Consider the following 13,734-nt stretch of genomic DNA (forward strand, 5'->3'; position numbering starts at 1 on the left):
GGCCTCCCGATTTGAGGCCAGAGTGGACCAATTATGGTGATCAATATGGCCAAGGCTGAGATGTTGTTTCAGGGAGTCCTTGAATCTTTTCTTCGGGGCTCCTCTCTTGCGGCAGCCAGTGGCAAGTTCACCATAGAGCAGGATCTTAGGGAGGCGGTGGTCCTTCATCCTTGAGACGTGCCCTGCCCATCGCAGCTGTGTTCTCATCAGCATGGCCTCTACACTTGTGACTGCTGCTTGCTCAAGAACAGATGTATTGGTCACATAATCTGCCCAGTGGATGTTTAAGATTGTACGGAGGCAGCGCTGATGGAAGCGTTCTAGGAGACGCAGGTGGTGGCGGTAGATGACCCATGATTCGGAACCATACAAGAGAGTAGACAACACTATGGCTCTGTAAACACTGATCTTTGTGCTTTTCTTCAAGTGTTTATTACGCCATACTCTTTTGTGGAGTTTTCCGAAAGCACTGTATGCCTTTGCCAACCTGTTGTCTATCTCCCCGTCAATCTTACCATCCGAGGAGATGAGGCTACCTAGGTAATTAAACTGCTGGACTGATTTGAGCTCTGATTCGCCAATGGTGATATGGGGATGATGGAAGACTTCCTGAGGTGCAGGTTGATGGAGAACTTCTGTCTTCTTTAGGCTGACTTCCAGCCCAAAGAGCTCAGCAGCATCTGCAAAGCAGGATGTTAAACGCTGCAGAGCTGCTTCTGTGTGGGCAACAAGGGCGGCGTCATCAGCATAAAGCAGCTCCCGGACAAGATGGTTTAGGGTCTTGGTGTGGGCCTTCAGACGCCTTAGATTGAACAGGCTTCCATCAGTACGATATTGAATGTAGATACCGTCCTGATCATCGAGGTCTGCTGTGGCCCTTTGGAACATCATGCTAAAGAAGATGGTGAATAGGGTAGGAGCGAGAACGCAGCCTTGTTTCACACCATTCTTAATTAAAAAGGGCTCAGAAAGTGTGTTGCCATACTGAATTAAACCAGTAAATCAGTTAATTCCTGAATTAAATCAGTCAATCAGTTAATTCCTGAATTAAATCAGTAAATCAGTTTATTCCTGAATTAAATCAGTATATCAGTTAATTCCTGAATTAAATCAGTCACTCAGTTAATTCCCCACCTGAAATGATCCATGGAGGGGAAATGAAGGTTCAAATGTGCTGTTGTGATGTGTAAAAAATGCAGTGGAACAAGCTTATGAAAGCCCAAACTTCCTGATGGGGAAATGTGGAAATTGGGGTGGAGGATAAAGTAACTTGGGGTTGAACCCTCAGCAAAGGCTTCCAGGGGGTTGAACTCGATTGTTTTTAAACCACAGACTCACAGTTTTAGTGCAAATTAAATATAACAAGTGAGTTTATCCTCATGAGGGAAAAAGCCCAAAGAAATTCCAACCCTCTGCCTTCTGTGACCATTCTCAGTGTCTGGGGCCAACCTTCCTTCTTAAACCGGTTTTAAACACATGGAAACAGGCAAATTTTGTCATGTTTTTATAATACAAATCGAGGATATTTTAAAAAGGACAAAATTGCCCTGATTTCCCCAGGAGCAGAGTCAGAGCCCCCATCCCAGGGGTGCAGTCCCACCTTCACCAGCCGAAACTGGCCCTGCCCTACAGCCTAAAACTTGTAGGACACAGCCTAAAAACACCCTAAAAAACAGCTGGAATTCCCAAAGCCCTGGGAACACGTGGATGACAGCACCTGGAACTGCATTTACCCCTTTTTCTGTCCCTCCATCCCTTGTCCCCAGTCCCTCTCCAGCTCTCCTGGAGCCCCTTTAGGCACCAGAAGGGGCTCTCAGGTCTCCCTGGATCCTTCTCTTCTGCAGGTGAACATTCCCAGCTCTCCCAGCCTGTCCAAACCCACGTGGCTGAGGAGCAGCTGAGGGATATTCCCTGGATTTGGTCCTGCAGTTCAGATCCTTGTTGGGATTTGCTGTGGGTTGGGCGCACACACACAACAAAACACGTTCCAACAAATAAATATCCTCATTTATTGACTCATAACAATTTGCCACAGAGTTTTTATTTCTTCTGTGAGGAGAATTTCACACATTAAATCAATTTTCTGAGGCCTCTGTCCAGCTGAGGAAGAAATTTGGCTGCTCTGTGCTGCTTCAGGATCAAACATCACCCACACTCTGTGCACAGACAAAGGATCCAGTGGGATCATGGCATTCCATAACCCAGGGTTGGATTTTTAATGCAGCTTTCCTACAATTTTCCTTTCAGCTGAAGAGGAGCAGAACCCCTCAGTTCAAAAGTTAAATGACCCAAAAAAGCCGTGCAGTGATTCCCGTGGGTTTTCCAGGCTCTTCAGTCGTGTCCTGCAGGCAGAGCTGGATTCCTCCCCACTCCCACCACGGCAAATAAACTCTGCAATTATCAGCCATTATCTCCAAAGTGATTAATTCCCCCAGCCATATTCTTACCAAATGGTAAAAACCAGATTATGATCAGTGATTTATATTAGTTTTCTCTTTTAAAGCAATAAAACTTTTGAATAAACAATTACATTCCAGTGCTTATAAATATTCCCACAAATCTTGGTCAGCTTTCAAAACAAAGGATTTAGTCATTCCATGTTTAACCACATGATCCCATATTTAATGAGCTGTTGGGTTGTCACTCCAAAGTGCATCAGTTCTACCTTGGCAGAGGCAATTAAAACATTAATTAAACACCCGTATGATTGATAATATTCCCTAGAAGTGTCGCTTGTTCCTGTAGGAAAATCCAAGGGGATTTTCCCTGGATTCCTGGAGCCACCAGCTGAGCTGTCCCTCTCCTGGATCAGGCTGAGACCTCCAGGCTCTGTGCCTGGAAAATCCAGGAGCAGCAGGAAAGGGAAGCAAAGAGCAACAGCAGGAGCAGAGGGGTAACTCTGGGAATGCTTTAAAATCCCAGGGTTTGATCCCTTGGGTGTTTAATCCCAAATCCTGCCTTTCTCCCAACTCCACACTGCCCAGATCCCACTCCCTACTCTGCTGGTGGTTCATCCTCCTGGACACCCCATCCCAATCCCTCATCCAACAGAACATTCCAACATTATCCCACGTGAGTGACCCCAAAACCCAGAGGGGTTCAGGGGTTTGGCTCTCCCGTGTCAGCCCCTCCATCCAAGGGTCCATCCAGCCTCCAGAAACACTCAGGAAAGGATGGACTTGCTTTGCCAACATGAGAGCTCAGCTTTCCCACAAGAATTACTTCCCTTTTTGCCAGAATTAGACCCAAAAACCAGCTATTCTGGAGGAACACCCCAGGGAAGCTCTTCCAGGATCACTTTTTCCATGTATCGATCAAAACCAGCTGATTTTAAACCAGTCCCTCAATCCCACATCTGTCAGGCACTGGGGTTGGGTTTAAGGCTGTGAAAGGTGGATATTTAAGGCTTCAGATTCCAAAATGATGCCCCTTGGAAGGTGAGAACAGGGGCCAGGGAGCCCTCGTGCCTCCCCGGGGGTCGTGGCCATCGCTCCAAACCGGTGCCATCGCTGTCACCACGTTCCCTGTGACCCCTCCCTAAGGCACACCTGGTGAATCCCCATTGCTTTGGGAAGTGGCAGCACTTCTGTCCCTTTTTTCGGATAAAACTCAGGATATTTTACATCTTTCCCGGGATAACAACTGGATTTAAAGCGTCTCCAAACCCGTTTGCAGCGTTAAAGCTCAGTGGATAAACCAGTGCAGCTCCTCGAGCCCTTGAGAAGATCATCAATAAATACTGGGAGCAAACAAACTCCTCGTCCACACCAACACTGTGCTGGGTGTTGGTGGAGCAGCAGGACTGCCACCAGTCCCCAGTCCTAGTGGGATTTGTCCCTGTGTGGAGGCTCCGGGATGAGGGGCAGGGACACGGAGCTGATCCCGATGACGAGCAGGCTCCCGGTGACACAGACCCCCATGGAGCACAGGGTCTGCAGGGAGGAGGGCAGCAGGACCTGGCTGTGCCTCTCAGCCATGTCCCTCAGGATGGCCTCCATCTGGAAGTGCGTCCCGAGGATCCCACACACGTGGAAAACTTGGTGGCTGTGCCCTGCAAGGAACGACGGGATGTGGTGACAGGAGCCCACAGGCCAAGGGGCAACCGCAGGCCAGAGACACCCCAATGTGCAGGGGCAACCCAAAAGACAGAGAAACCCAAAATGTGAAGACCCAAAAACACAGAGAAACCCAAAAATGCAAAGAACCCAAAATACAAAAGGAGCCCAAAATACAAAAAGAAACCAAAATACAAAGACAACTCAAAACACAAAGATGCAAAGAGCACAAAACACAGAGAAACCCAAAAATACAAGAAACCCAAAACAGAAAAAGAACCCAAATACAGAGACAACCCAAAGAGAAAGAAACCCAAAAAAACAAAGGCCCCAAAGTACAGAGTTGTCCCAAAACAGAAGGAAGGGATAAAATACCCAGGGAACTCCTTGGGAGTTCAGCTTGTCCAGAGAAGCTGTGGCTGCCACAGCTCTGGAATGTTCCAGGCCAGGTTGGACGGGGTTTGGAGCAACCTGGGATAGTGGGAGGTGTCCCTGCCCATGGCAGGGGTGGGATGGGATGAGCTTTAAGGTCCCTTCCCACCCAGAGCATTCCAGGATTCCGTGATTCACTCAGACACTCTCCACACGCTCTGCCCTCCCTCCATCTCCTTTAAATATTTACTCTACTGATTCCTGTGGCTTTTATCATCCTGCACAGAGCTCTTCCTTCCCAAATGGAATGGGAATGAGGGATGTGTTTGTGCTGCAGTCCTGGCACAGGGATGTGCCCAGAGCTCTGTTTGTCCGTGGTGTGGCCAAACAGGGAAAACCCCAAGGTGTCCATCCCATCCCGTCCCATTCAATCCCATCCCATCCCATCCTAGCTCCTTGATTTCTGCTCCTGCCACGGCACCACTGTGCCCCAGGTGAGGAGTTTTCCACGAGAAATGAGGGTTTTGTGGGCGTGAAACCCTCTGTGGAAGATTTTGGAAGCAAAACATTCCACGCGAAATTTTCCCCCCAAAACATTCCACAAAAATATCCCACAAAATATCCCAAATATATGCAAGATGCTGCTGTGCCTTGTCTGTAAAACTCCCTCCCACGTTTCCAGCAGGGAACACGTGACCTCCTCCGGGAGCCCCTCCTGCTCCAGGTGCTTTATTCCCGGGGTTCCCAGGGACTCACCGATGTAGTCGAAGGTGCCCGGTGCCAGGCGCTCGGGCAGGTGGGTGGCGAAGATGAAGCAGGTGAGGAGGGCACAGCCCGTGTGTTTGTAGTGCAGCAGGATGGAGCCCTCGGAGCAGCCCTCCAGGGCACACAGGTACAGCTGCAGCCAGGGAAAAGTGGGATAAATCATTCCAATCATTCCCAGAGCGGGCACGGACGTTCCCGAACCCACAGCTCCCTGGGCTGCCCACCTGGCTGCAGGACCCCACACTCAATCCCACACTCAATCCCACACCCATCACCTGCATCCCCGCAAATCCCAGCCCTGCATCCTGGCCCTGCACCCTCTGCAGCCAAATTCCCACCCTGCTCCAGCTGAGCCTGGAAAGGCACTTTGTGCTTCCCAAGGCAGTGGTTTTCCATGAAAATCCCAACCCTGCATCCCTCTCCTTGTATCCCACTGCAGCCAAATTCCCACCCCTCCAGTTCAGCTACTGGAAAAGGCACTTTGCAGCTTCCAAAGGCAGGAATTTTCCATGCAAATCCCTGTCCTTACACCCCACCGCAGCCAAATTCCCACCCTGCTCCAGCTTAGCCACTGGAAAAGGTACTTTTCACTTCCAAAGGCAGGAATTTTCCAGCCTGGGGCCCTTTGAAGTCAAGGAATCTGCCTGTCAGTGGGGGCAGGAAAAAATACCCGAGTCCCTTTTCCTGTCAGAGTTTGTTTGCCTTTAGAAAAGAAAAGCTTGGCCTGTTTTCCCAAATATTTTCGGAGTAAGATGAGGCAGCTGATATTCCCAAGGCTGCAGCAGGCCGGGCTGGGGGATCCCATGGGATACACACCCTGTAAAAGAGGGGGATGCTGTCGAACAGGTAGGGGTACACGAAGGCCAGGGTGCGCCAGGCTTTGCTGAGCCGGGGCCTCTCCACCTCCAGGAACCTGTGGAACAGACAGGGAATTCCATAGGGAACAGCAGGATACACTGCAGGATACACAGACCGCCCACAGTGCCCCCATGGATGTGGACATTTAGAATCCTGGAATGGTTTGGGTGGGAAGGGACATTAAATATTATCCAGTGCCACCCCCTGCCATGGGCAGGGACACCTCCCACCAACCCAGGCTGCTCCAAGCCCCATCCAACCTGGCCTTGGATACTTCCAGGGATCCAGGGGCAGCCACAGCTTCTCTGGGCAACCTGTGCCAGGGGCTCACCACCCTCCCAGGGAAGAATTCCTTCCCAATTTCCCATCTAAATTTCCCCTCTTCTTTCCCCTCTATTTGTTCCCCATGGAGTCACCAGCTGATCACTGAGGTCCCTCCCAACCCGAACCATTCCATGATTCCTGCTGTGTTTCCCTCCCATGGCACCACCTTCCCAGAGCTCCCTGTCCCACTCACCTTTCCCACACATCTCCCCACCCCACGTTCTCACCCAACCCGACCTCCTGTTGCCAAAACAGAGCCACCAGCTGGCCCTGGGCACAGGGTCAGGTCACCTGGGGGCAGGGGCTCCTCCTGGGCAGCCTGTTCTGCTGCCAGACAACCTTTTCCAGGAAGGAATTTTCCCTAATACCCAACTAAAGCTCCCCTGAGGCCGTTTCCTCTTGTCCTGTTGCTGGTTCCCTGAAGGACAAACACATTCCAGTCCATCTGCACCTTTCCCTGTTTGGCAACTCAACGTTCCTGGGCCACAGGAGGCAAAAAACAACCAACAACCAACCACCAACCAACACCTTCCTGTTGCCTCACCAACCAGCCAGGGAGGATTGGAACATTTTCCTGAGAAGTTGCTAAATTTGGTGCAGTAGTTCAGCAAATGCCTTTCTTGAGATGTCCCACAGCAGTTCCAGCCCTTCCTCACATCCCACACCCCTCCTCTGCACGGACCCAAACTCCTGTCGACCTTCCCGAAAGCCTGAACGTGCTGAGGCTGTGGCTGTGGCCTGCTCAGAGAGCCTCAGGATGGGTCATGGAATCCTGGAATGGTTTGGGTGGAAGGGACCTTAAAGCTCATCCAGTCCCACCCCTGCCACGGGCAGGGGCACCTTCCACTAGCCCAGGTTTGCTCCAAGCCCCGTCCAACCTGGCCTTGGACACTTCCAGGGATCCAGGGGCAGCCACAGCTTCTCTGGGCAACCTGTTGCCAGCGCCTCCCCACCCTCCCAGCCAGGAATTCCTTCCCAATTATCCCATCTGTCCCTGCCCTCTGGCAGTTCAAAGCCCCTGAGGATGGTGAAGGTACCTCTGCTCTGTTCTGCTTTATTTTCCGGGTGCTGAAGCTCAGCCCAAGCCCTGCCCAGGGTGTGGGTTTGGAGCTGCTCTGACAGCATTGCTGGGCTGGGCAGGGGCAGGAACAGGAGCAGGAATTGGAGCAGGAGCAGGAGCAGGAGCTGGAACTGGAACAGGAATTGGAGCAGGAGCAGGAATTGGAGCAGGAGCAGGAACAGGAGTAGGAACAAGAGCAGGAATTGGAGCAGGAGCAGGAATTGGAGCAGGAGCAGGAACTGGAGCAGGAGGTGGAGCAGGAGCAAGAACAGGAGCAGGAGTTGGAGCAGGAACAGGAGTTGGAGCAGGAATAGGAGTTGGAGCAAGAACAGGAATTGGAGCAAGAACAGGAGCAGGAGCAGGAACAGGAGCAGGAGCAGGAGCAGGAGCAGCAGTGCCCAGCCAGGCCCCTCCTGTCTCCATGGCACCACCTCCCATTGCACAACTCGGTTTTGGCTCCACTCCCACCCAAGCCCACCTTGGAGAAGCTGCTGGGACCAGCCAAGGTGATGCCAAAGGGGAATCCCCGTGGTGGGAAAGGGATTTTGGATCATCCAACACTCCGGGGGCCACACACACCACGTCTCCCCAGCCAAAAAATCCCTTCCCTCCCCTTCCTGAACTTCAGGTTCCTTCAGAGCCTTTATTGATCCCCCTTTATTAGTAATGGTAATGATTAATTATGATGATTAGTAATGATTAATACTAATGTACCTAGCCCCAACCTGAGGAGCTCACCTGGAGTAGCAGGAGAGGTCTGGTGCTGACCACGGTGTTGAACACGGCCACGGGCACGTAGCAGTGGTGGAAGGTGGAGCCCACCCATTCCAGGGGGAACACGTAGGCTGAGTAGGCCAGAGCAGACCCTGGGATGGAGCACGGGAGGAGGCAGGGTTAGCTCCAGCCCTGCCAGACCCTCCCCAGCCTCCTGGGCACAGCTGGAACCTCCCAGCTGGCACTGGGCACTGGGAACTCTGCAAGCAGGAGAAGGGGTGGAGGAGGGAGAGGGGAGCAGAGGCAGACACGGCTCCTGCAGGCAGCATTCCAGGGGAATGGAGCTGTTGGCTCTGGATGTGCTGCTGCTCCCCCAGTGAGGCACCATCCACCTCACTGACACCATTTGTCTTAAATGTGGGTTTTTTTCCTTATCCTATCTCCCCCGAGCCCCCCGGGTTGTCAACACGGCCAGGTCCGTGTCCCCAGACCATTCCCTGGGGAGGGGAAGCACCAGAGATGCTCCGTGGTCCCTCTGGAGCAGAGGAGGAGGAGGAGGAAGAGGAGTGGGAGCCCGCTCCAGCCCGGCTGTGCCCTCGGGGTGTGCTCTGGGCTCAGTTCGGTGCTGCTGGGGGGTGTTTGGGCTCCATGACCTGGCAGAGCTGTTCCAGCCTTGCTCCCTGCTGTGCCCTGGCCGTGCCCCTCCCCTGGGTGCCCGAGGTGCCCTGGTTGTGCCCCTCACCCAGGCTGTAGGTGCTGAGGGCGGCGTAGTCGCAGAAGTAGCAGAGGTGGCGGGCACGGCAGGACATGGTGCTGAAGGTGTGGGCACAGCTGGAGGCCAGTGGGTAGATGCAGCAGGTCACCAGGTACGCCAGGAGGGGCCAGGCCTGGGGGTCCTCCCAGCCCCCCTGCAGCCGGCCCCAGCAGCGTCCACACGAAGTACCTGTGGGGTGGAGGGAGGTGGGATCACCCTGGGGACACCCTCACCACCCTGGGGGACACTCACCACCCTGGGGGAACATCCCACTCCCCTGTGGGACACCCCCACCATGCTGGGGACACCCACCACCCTGGGGGGCACCTTCACTACGCTTTGGGACACCCACCACCCTTTGGGACACCCACCACCCTGTGGGACAGCCACCACCCCCTTTTGGGACACTCTCCACCCTTTGGGACACCCCCACTACCCTTTGGGACACCCCCATTCCCCTTTGGGACATCCACTACCCCGTGGGGACACCCACAACCCTTTAGGACACCCACCACCCTTGGAACACGCCCACCAGCTTTTGGGACACCCACCACCCTTTGGAACACGTCCACGTCCATATTGGGACACCCCCACTACCCCATTCCTCTGTGGGACACCCATCACCCTATGGGACACCCATCACCCCCCGTGGGACATCCCCCACCCCTGGGTGCTGCAGCAGGACCCACCAGGCGGGCAGGAAGTGTGTCCAGATGTTGAGGGTCTCGTTGGTCATCTGGAAGACGCTGAGCAGGCAGTCGGTGGCTGAGCTGCGGGGGGGGCGGTACCCGAACAGGATTCCCTGCTCCCGGTATCCCTGCGGGGAAGGAACGGCCCCGGGAGCGGTCAGAGGGACGAGCCGGAGGGGCAGGAAGGACACAGACTGTCCCGCAGCCAGGAGGGTGCCCGTCATGCGGGATCCAGCACCCAGCCGTGACCCCCCCCTCCGTCCCCGGGGTGACCACCCTGGAATTCTGCCCCTCCCGAGCCCCTCCGAGCCTCAGTTTTCGGGAAGAGGCAGCCCGGGCTGACCTTTGGCACCTGGTGGATGCTGAGCAGCCGCGGCAGTTTGAGGCTCAGCATGGCTCGGCTCGGCTCGCTCCGGCTCCAGGGGCACCTCCCGGATCCGCCTCCCCGGGGATGAGCCCTCACATCCCTCCTGGGCACAGCTCCCAGCCCGCGGGCACCGGGATGCCCCGGGATGGCCAAAGGGATGCTCCCGGCGTCAGGATGGGCGGCCTGGAGGGGAAAAGCATTCCTGGAGATGTGCACGGTGTTCCCAGCAGGAAACGGGATTCCCATGGGATGGGGAGGGGAGGGGGCATCCATCCCTTCAGGGGTGCTGGGATCCCTCCTACCCTCTGTGCCCAAAAGGAGCGCAGGGAGAAGGTTGGCACATCCCAGAGCTCACTTCCCACCAGGACAGAAACTCCTGTTATCCCGACAGAGCCGGGGGGTGGGAACAGCACCCACATCCCTGGAGCACCTCGAGGTCCCACAGGGAGCCCTGGGCAGGGGCTGGGGGAGCAGGCAGGGAAGGGGCTGGGGGTGCAGGACATTCCCCAGGGAGGGGACAGAGGGTCCCAGGCAGCTCCAGGGCTGGGTCACCTTTCCCACTCCCCAGGGAACAGCCCGGCACATGGAGCAGCTCCAGCTCTTACCCGCTGCTGGCTTTGGCAGTGCCACCTCTCCTGCCTCTGCCTCCACCTCCAGTCTGTGAAATAAAGGTCAAAACCAGAAATTTGTCCTTGTTCCTCCTGCCAGGGAGTGCCTGGAGCGAGGGAAGGGGGTGGGAAGGGAGCCCAGGGACCAGGTTGGTCCCACAGGCATCCCAGGGATCCCAGATAATCCAACCCTCTGCTCCCCCAGGATTCTGAGAGGTGTCAGAGCCCTCCAGCCCACACAGCCACAAGGAAGAACCCCCGAAAATCTGCTCCTGGGCTGGAATTCCAACCACCTCAGCCATCCGGAACTCCACAGCGGGACACGCCAGGATCCAGCCTTTGGCACATGGCACGTGCTGCAGAGCCAGCCCCAAAGAACCCCCTTTGCTGCCCTTTCCCAGCCCCTGGCACTTCCCTTTGCTCCCCCTGCCCTCCCTCCCCTCCCATACTCTACCTCTCCCCTGGGCTGAGCAGCTCCAGTGAGAACCAGCACCAGGAAAAGGCCGAGGGGCCCCTGGGGAGGGCTGGGAGAGGGAGAGGGCAGGAGGTGGTGAAGGGAGGGAAAAAATTAACGAGGCAAGAGAGCGATAAACAGACATAAAATAAAACTGGCAATGCCTCTGGTTAAAGATTAGACTTAAATCAGGAGCTTTGTCGGGGTTGTTGAACTCCAAATGTGCTGCCTCAAAGCTCCACAGAGTCTGAATCCCCCTGGGATCCCACTGGAAACAGGACCTGCATCCTGCAGCGGCTCCAGAGCCCATCACGGGCCGAGAGAGCTCAGTCTGGAGAAGAGAAGGCTCCAGGGAGACCTTGGAGCTCCTTCCAGGGCCTAAAGGGGCTCCAGAGAGCTGGAGAGGGACTGGGGACAAGGGATGGAGGGACAGGACACAGGGAATGGCTTCCCAGTGCCAGAGGGCAGGGAGAGATGGGATATTGGGAAGGAATTCCTGGCTGGGAGGGTGGGGAGGCCCTGGCCCAGGTTTCCCAGAGAAGCTGTGGCTGCCCCTGGATCCCTGGAAGTGTCCAAGGCCAGGTTGGACGAGACTTGGAGCAACCTGGGCTGGTGGAAGGTGTCCCTGCCCATGGCAGGGGGTGGGATGGGATGGGCTTTAAGGTCCCTTCCAACCCAAACTGTTCTGGAATTCTGGGACTCCTGTGACCCAGCTGGAGCCAGGGGGGAGGGCTGCTGTTGGATACTTTGGATATTTGCATCTCCAGCCCCCCAGGGCAGCCCAGCCCAGGCTCTGGTCGTGCCCACCAGGTCTGACACCAACACAACCGAGGGCGATGATGGCACGGAACGACAATAATGCCAATAATGCCCCTTATCTCGGGGAAGCCACACAGAGCCCTTCCCAGGGCCACGAGCTCTCCCAGAAACATGAGCTCTTCCAGAGGCACGAGTTCTTCCAGAGGCACATCCCGGGGTGCAGGAGCCCGGTCTGCAAACAGCCCTTGGACGGGAGCCCTGAGCTGGGAGCCCCCGGTTTCCCCCCAGCCAAACCCCCTCCCCAGCCGGGATCCAGCCCCGCGCCCATCCCGCTCCGGCTGCTCCGGGAAGCCCCGGGAAGCCGCGGGAGGCTCCGGCCCAGCCTTACCGAAGAATTCGTGTTTTTAAAGCAAAATGAGTCACCGGAGCCGCGGGCGCAGCAGCACCGGGCACACCCTGCAGGGCCGCCCTTTCCCTCCTCCTTCGGCTCGTTTTCCCTCCTCCTCCTCCGGCTCCCCGTTCCCACCGGGAGCCGGGACTGGGATGAGGGACGGGGGCACGGCGGGGCCGGGCCCTCCGCGAGTCACCTCCTTGCCAAGGGCGGGTGACAAACGCTGCGGGCTCGCCCAGTTGGTGCCACACACCTCTTCTTCCTCCTTCTCCTTCTCTTCCTCCTCCTCCCTGTTGTTCCCCCACAGCCCCACACGAAGCCCCGCGGGATGTCCCGGCGCTGCAGCCGCAGGTCCAGCCCAGGAGCCTTTGGTTTCCAGGTTCACCTGGGGAATGTTCCCACCTGGCACCGCTTCCACCCTCTCGGCTGAGAGGAGCCCTGGCACGTCCCTGTGTCCCTGTCACCGTCCCTTTGCCTGGTGCCCGGAGCCTGGAGCGTGGGTGGGGCAGCTCTGCTTCCCATGGCACAGCTTCCCATGGCACAGCTTTCCATGGCACATCCCTCCCTATGGCACAGCTCTCCCCATGGCACATTCCATTCCGTGGCACATCACTCCCTATGGCACAGTTCTCCCCGTGGCACATTCCATCCCATGGCACAGCTTTCCATGGCACATCCCTCCCTATGGCACAGCTCTCCCCATGGCACATTCCATTCCGTGGCACATCACTCCCTATGGCACAGTTCTCCCCGTGGCACATTCCATCCCATGGCACAGCTTCCCATGGCACATCCCTCCCTATGGCACAGCTCTTCCCATGGCACATCCCATCCCACGGCACAGCTCTCCCTGGCACATCCCACGGCACAATTCTCCTGGCAAATCCCTCCCCAGGGCACATCCCTCCCCACGGCACATCCCTGCCCGCCGGCCCCGGCCGGTGCCTGCGGACGGAGGGAATATTTGAGCAGTTAATAATTAGCAGCTCCCACTTTCCTCCGGCCCCGAAGGAGGGCGAGAGGAGCTGAACTGGAACCGCCCGGCCGCGCTCTCGGCCCCGGCGTCAGCAGCGCGGGACATGCCAAGACCTTTCCCAGCAGCACAACAGAGGCTTTGTAGGAGGTTGTTTTCGCCGGGATCCGCCGGGACGAGCCGCAGCTCCAGCTTTTCCAAAGCCCGCACGCGCTCCAGCCTTTCCAAAGCCCTCGCACGCTCCCGCACTTTGCCAGAGCAAAAATTCCCCCCGTCCTCCTTGGGAGGGGGGGGGGAATGGACGTGTCCAGCGCCCCATCCCGCTCCTAAAGCGCTGCCGAGCGAAACTTCCCTGAATTCCGCCGGAGCCGCGGGAGGGCAGGGAAAGCTCGGCGCGTTCCGGCCCCACCGCCCCGCTAGCTCCTGCCCACACCTTTCCGCGGGGCCGGGACACATTCCCGGCCTCCCAACAGGGAGCGGGGGGCCAATTCCTGCCGTGCAAAGCCTGGGCATCCAGCGGGCAAAGCGGGCAGCGGGAATGCGGCGGGGGAAGCGGCGCGGCCGGTACTTACGGCCGGTCCTGGCGGCGCG

The 13,734-nt window shown here is 56.6% G+C and overlaps 1 protein-coding gene across 1 annotated transcript; it reads right to left on the reverse strand.

The window, feature by feature from the left end:
- Window positions 1-1,990: 1,990 nt before the first annotated feature.
- On the reverse strand, window positions 1,991-13,734 carry PAQR5 (progestin and adipoQ receptor family member 5). Its single transcript, XM_032699714.1, is given in 11 exon segments — window positions 1,991-4,051; window positions 5,184-5,325; window positions 6,009-6,105; window positions 8,173-8,192; window positions 8,194-8,300; window positions 8,891-9,066; window positions 9,068-9,091; window positions 9,592-9,719; window positions 9,935-10,141; window positions 10,564-10,616; window positions 13,716-13,734. Coding segments are annotated over 9 exon segments (975 nt in total). The 5' UTR covers window positions 9,986-10,141; window positions 10,564-10,616; window positions 13,716-13,734; the 3' UTR covers window positions 1,991-3,821.

The sequence above is a fragment of the Chiroxiphia lanceolata genome, chromosome 12 (assembly GCF_009829145.1).
Source record: "Chiroxiphia lanceolata isolate bChiLan1 chromosome 12, bChiLan1.pri, whole genome shotgun sequence".
NCBI classification, from domain to species: domain Eukaryota; kingdom Metazoa; phylum Chordata; class Aves; order Passeriformes; family Pipridae; genus Chiroxiphia; species Chiroxiphia lanceolata.